At 44.4% G+C, this 6,152-nt stretch overlaps 1 protein-coding gene across 1 annotated transcript; it reads left to right on the top strand.

Annotated features, from left to right (window-relative positions):
- Positions 1-1,773: 1,773 nt before the first annotated feature.
- On the top strand, positions 1,774-2,345 carry LOC127211073 (ATP synthase F(0) complex subunit C1, mitochondrial-like). The gene has a single exon (XM_051170903.1). It carries the CDS (start codon positions 1,848-1,850, stop codon positions 2,235-2,237), a length of 390 nt encoding a protein of 129 aa, XP_051026860.1. The 5' UTR covers positions 1,774-1,847; the 3' UTR covers positions 2,238-2,345.
- Positions 2,346-6,152: the final 3,807 nt, after the last annotated feature.

Genomic DNA, 6,152 nt, shown 5'->3' with positions numbered 1-6,152 from the left:
GTGTGTACCTGTCTGTCCCTGTCCCCGTGCATGTGATGTGGGCAAATGTAGTTAGGAGAGGTCTTAGTTTACTTAACCATGATTTCACTTCAAGTGTCAACAAATGGTGTGAAAAGCGCACCAGTAACGAAACTAGTTGGTTTCTTTCTTAATGACAATCCAGAAGCAGGAGTAGCATGCCATAACTGTGGGCACTTAATTAGTACTGTGCTTTTAATGAATGGAAGGCTCCTCCCTCTCACTGCCGGGGATAGGGGGTGGGGGGGGAGGGGGAACCCATAGGTCACAAATACAGGCCCAAACCAGTTTGAAAAGAGCCTTCCTCTGGCACAGGGATTTTTCTGTGGGCTCTCTGCAACCTTGCTTCATACTTTAGCAGCTAACGAAGGCCTGAGAGGAATGGGCTCACAGATGCCAAAAAACTAGTGCCCTTGAAAAGGTGGAAGCAGCAGGGCAGTGGTGGCGCAGGCCTTTAATCCCGGCAGAGGCAGAGGCAGAGGCAGAGGCAGAGGCAGAGGCAGAGGCAGAGGCAGAGGCAGAGGCAGAGGCAGAGGCAGAGGCAGGCAGATCGCTGTGAGTTCAAGGCCAGCCTAGTTTACAAAGTTAGTCCAGGACAGCCAAGGCTACACAGAGACATCCTGTCTTGAAAAACCAAAAAAAAAAAAAACACACAAAAAAAAAAACCAAAACAAAACAAAACCGAAAGAAAGAAAGAAAAAGGTGGAGCAAATTATTTTCATTTTTAATAAAGGCCAAGCAGTGATGGTACACTCAGGAGGCAGGGGCAGGCATATCTCTGAGTTTGAAGCCAGCCTGGTCTACAGAGTGACCAGGACAGCCAAAGCTACACAGAGAAACCCTATTTTGGCGCACCGCCTCCCCAAAAAAAGAGGGGACCTAAACTCATACAACTGAAGGACATTTGAGCTTGCAAAGATATTTGAACCCAAACAAGTAAGTTTAAAGACAGTGCATGGGGAGGTTTAAGTGTCTGGCTCAAGGGAGACCTGAAATTAGGTCAGAATCTGGATTAGTGAGAAAGATAAGTATTTAGTGAAGACTATGAGGAAGAACAGCTGGCTTCAGATTAGGGCCCCAAATCACCTCCCTCCAGAAAGATTGTTGGTATAGTAACCATTCCCGATGGAAAAGAGACAGGAAAGATAAACAGAACCCTTCCTAACAGGGCAGATCGTTCCTTAGGGTTGATGCCAATCTCCCGAGCCTCAAGCCAAAGTTCAACACAGAGTCCACTTTCTCCATCACCCTGCAATTAAGGTGCTGGCTCTTATCAGCAAGATAAGGGAGAAGCCACCGCCAATATGAATGAAAATACAGGTTAGGCAATAATCATGCTGCTTTTGGACACAGTGACACACACACACACACACACACACACACACACACACACACACAACTGAACATCGCCATTAATTATTTTCAACCATGCAAATTTACAAAAATTGCAGTCAAAGTTTAACACTAAATATGCTGAGAGTTGCAAGAATACACAAATGACTCTTTCAGATCTGTTTAAGGGGTCTGTAGGTAAACAGTCATCCTCCCATGCCCCAGTGTTTACCCTCTCAGATAAGCTGCCTGGGGCTAGGAAGATAAAGGTAAGGAAGACAATAGCCCTGTCCCCTAAGACTTCTCAGTCCAGGTGAAAGTGAGACAAACAAACCATTGTGACAATGCAGCACACTTGAAGACCACATGCTGTGGCAACTAAGGGAAGAGTCAACAAGGCAATCAAGAAATAGACCTTTCAGAGTCAGTCACCTTGAGCAGGGAGAGTGCTGTGGGCCAACCAGGGGCTGCAGGGGAGTGGGAGTGCAGATTGAAAAATGCAGACTACCAAGGCACTGCTGGTTTCTCCAGTTCTGATCCGCTCCTGTACCAGGGGTCTAATCAGGCCTATGTCTTCCTCCCTTCTGAATAGACCAGAGGCCCCATCTAAACAGCCTTCCTGCAGCAGCTCCCCTCTCCAGGTGGCCATTATTTCCTGGGACATTGACACAGCAGCCAAGTTTATTGGTGCTGGGGCCGCCACAGTTGGTGTGGCTGCATCAGGGGCTGGCATCGGAACAGTGTTTGGTAGTTTGATTATTGGCTATGCCAGGAACCCGTCTCTCAAGCAGCAGCTCTTCTCCTACGCCATCCTGGGCTTTGCCCTGTCTGAGGCCATGGGGCTCTTCTGTTTGATGGTTGCCTTCCTCATCCTCTTCGCCATGTGAGGCTCCATGGGGTCACCCAGCCGTCCCTGCTGCTCTGACTCCATGCCAATCCCAGTGCTGGAGTGTGCTAAGCTTTACCATTAAACAACAACGTTTCTCTAAAAAAAAAAAAAAAGAAGAAAGAAAGAAAGAAAGAAATAGACCTTTCACCTCACGATTCAATTTGGGTCTTCACATAGCTTAGAAGAGGGATGATGTGGAGATGACGGAGCCAGGCAAAGCAGGTGGCCAGTGACATGAGGTTAGACTTAGACTGGAGAGTTTAGAGAAGCTTCTCCTAATGTAGACACGCCAGATGAACGAAGGGCTACGCTGCAAATGAAAAGAGACTTCAGAAGCAGAACTGATGGAATTTGGCATCTATTTGGATGTAGGAGATGAGGCCAAGCAGAGACCAGGCTGTGGGATGGTTAAGAGAAGTGGAAAGGAAAAAGATGAAGATGCCACACCAACCCTGTAGAATCTCACCAGCCTCTAAGCCGAAGCCAAGGCCCATCTGCTAGGCCATCCAAACAGAGCTGACCGAGTAGAAAGCCATTTAGGAACTGCACTGATTTAGGCGGTGACTAGCATTGAAATTACCAAGAGGTAAGGTCACCCACAGAAAGCAACATTCTGTAAGGGAAGCACAGTTTACTCCCGCAAACTCTACCACCCACTCTTAATAGTTATGTGACTTCCCACAAGTTATTTAACATTAATCCAGTCAAACTCGGCCTTTTCCTGTAATATAAGAAGGATGAAAGTCAGGGGAGATGGCTCAGTGGTTACGAGCACTGGCTGCTCTTCCAGAGGACCAGGGCTCAATTTCCAGCACCCACACGGCAGCTCACAACTGTAACTCCAGTCCCGAGGTGATCAGATGCCCTCTTCCGGCTTCCAAGGGCACTGCATGCACGTCATACACAGACACACACGCAGGCTGAACACTGACACTTAAACTGTTTTCTTAAAGTTTGGTGCGCAGCGTATTAGTTGTTGTGAAAGTAAATGAGAGATCTGTAAAGTTGCTAGCACGGTGCTTCATGAGACGGAAGTTCTTGCTCTCTCCAAATCCTAGGAAGGGGAACAGAGTATGAGGCTCTGGGATGGCGCAATGCTCGGCTTTACACTGCGGTCCTGGCCCGGGATAAAATAGGAACCAAGTCAATGCTACACATCAAGAAGGGAAGTGGAAAAAGGAAGGAAACGAAAGAGAAATGAAAGAAAGAAGCCAGAGATACATTATCGGGTAGGAAGAAGGAAGCCCTCATGCTGCCTGAGAAAGAATTGCCTCAATTGGACTAGAAAAACAAATAGCCCACGGATATGTCTCAGAAGCAAACCTAAGCACCATAATCTAGAAAGTATTTTTATCTTTCTGAGTGAGAACATGGTTTATAAATTGCTCATCAGTATAATCCTATTGACCATCATCGGAATAAAGGTTCCTTTCCTTTTTTTTAATTTACATTTTTTAAAAGGTTTTATTTTATTTGTTTTATGTATGAGTGTTCCATCTGCATATACACCTGCATGCCAGAAGAGGGCATCAGATTTCAGTATAGATGGTTGTGAGCCACCATGTGGTTGCTGGGGATTGAATTTAGGACCTCTGGAAGAGCGGACAGTGCTCTCATCCACTGAGCTATCTCTCCAGCCCCAAAGGTTCCTTTCTTAATCTGAATTTCAGATTTTCCCAAAGAAAAGCCATATCAAAATCTTGATTAATAATAATTAAAATATATTAACTTATAATATAGTCACATTCATATAAAAGCAATACACAAAGCCAAAGCAAATTTAAAGTTTTCAAAGCAGATGTGATGGCACATATGCCAACACTTCGGAGGCTGAGGCAGGAGGATTGCCACACATTTGAAGCCAGCCTGGGTTACATAGTAACATCCTCTAATTTAAACAAACAAAAAAAAAAAAAAGGAAAAACAGAAAAGTTTTCCCCAAATCTGAGACCAATGAATTGGACATAATTATCATTTCACGTATGTATAAGACAATAATAATATATATATCATATTGTGTAATGGGCAGTGTTATAAAACCATTGTAGTCTGGCATAAGAAAAGATTAGACGGGCTATCAAGATGGCTCATCAGTATAGGCAATTGCTAGTAAGCCTGGTTTGATCCCTGGAACCTACATGTTGGTTGTGAGACTGCTGATCCCGACAATTGTCCCAACCTCTACAGCCACACCCTCCACCACACCACATATATATTGAATATTTATCTTTTTATTTAAGTTATGCTCTGATAGGTATGGCAGCAGACGTCCGTAATTGCAGTACTCAAGCAGCCGGGGCAAGAATGCCATGAGTTAGTTATATAGGCCAGCCTGGGCTACATAGCAAGCAAGACCTTCTCTCAAAATGAAAATTCCTTTTCACAATAAACTTTTAAGTCAAACAATTCAGTCACAATCTTCCTAACAATTCTCTGTTGGTTTCACCAATTAGATAAAATAAACCTTTCAAAGTAATAAGTCAAGCAGACCTTTATGTGAAACATTTGGCACATCAGTATAAAGCTAGCAAAATTTAACTGTGCAAAGCCCTTTTCTGATATTGGAGCCAGCTAAACAGCTATCATTTCATTTCATACATGTGTAAAGAAAGCGTCACATTCAAAATGGAGAAAATTGAGTTGGAAAAGTCACGTGATCTCATTGAAAAGTCTCTCTCCACAGCCTGAAGCACAACACAGCAGGAGCATAACTGCACTCCTGCAGCTTTCAGGCTCACACTGCCATGTTGGGGAGCTCACACTGCCATGTTGGGGCGCTCACACTGCCATGTTGGGGAGCTCACGCAGACTTTGGAAGTTCACACCTATGCTGCTTCAGTGGACTTGAAGATTATACAACCATTACTACCTTCATGGAAAAACTGAAATTTGGTTGTTAAATTTTCATATGAGTCACACCTTTTTTTAGTTCATTTTGAGAAGGGCCCCTTTCAAAATGGCATCTAATGTGGTAAACTCATATATAAATCACAAGCTTCGAGCACACAAAAATGGCAAAAATCACTGTGCCAAGGCCATATAGACTCCTTGTGTTCCTGCGTGATCTCACCAGCAGGCAGACTGGAGGTTTCCTACCACTGTGGGGTGAGACGAGTTAGCTGTACTTAGCGACTAAAGTGGGGCCATCTTTCATCTCCCCAGCGAGTACCTCACAAGCAGGAAGGATGGCACTAGCTCACCTTCACTTGGAAAAGAACCGGGGGAGAATGGGGGTTACACCCGTCGTGTTTCAAAGTTAAGCGCAGTCAGAAAAAACGCTCTTCAAAGCATGGCACCCACAACACTGTGTCGGATGAGACTGGCCTCAGATCTGATGTGTGCAGTGGAAGACTACCACCCACCTTGTTCTGCTGCGCCCTTACATGTCTCTTAAAAAGCAAAGTCCGGAGTGGGGTGGGTATCAAGAGGCTCACAGGACGAAGCAGTGTGGGGCTTCTGCAGTGCCCGCGACCCACTGAAGCTCTCTGCTTAGGTAAGTTTGGGTCATGTATACTTCACTTAAAAAAGAACCACTTCTCCCGTATTTTTAAATTAGCTATTGTTTTGCACCTGTTATTTATATATTTAATTTTTATACTGTCTTCCCTAAAACTTGCACATGGTCGTGTCTATCTGCATCCCTAATCTTTGATACTTTACTGTATCTTTGCAAGATTCTGTTACTTCTACCCCTGATGTGTTTTTCTTCTGTTCCATTAACTCTAACTTATCAGCTCTTCTTCCCACTCATGTGTGTGCAGGAGTTATTTTCTAAGGGTTTTCTCCAGGGAGCGGGTGTCTCATCAGCTAGCCTTCATTTCATGGAAAAAAACAAAACAAAACATTTACTGGAACAGAATTTTCCTTTGGTAAAGTTTTTATTATATGCAATGCCCTAAAGATTTGAGCATAA

This window comes from Acomys russatus, chromosome 3 (genome assembly GCF_903995435.1).
Source record: "Acomys russatus chromosome 3, mAcoRus1.1, whole genome shotgun sequence".
In the NCBI taxonomy this organism is placed as follows: domain Eukaryota; kingdom Metazoa; phylum Chordata; class Mammalia; order Rodentia; family Muridae; genus Acomys; species Acomys russatus.
The sequence above is the reverse complement of the archived record's forward strand: the minus strand, read 5'-3'. Positions and strand labels throughout refer to the sequence as shown.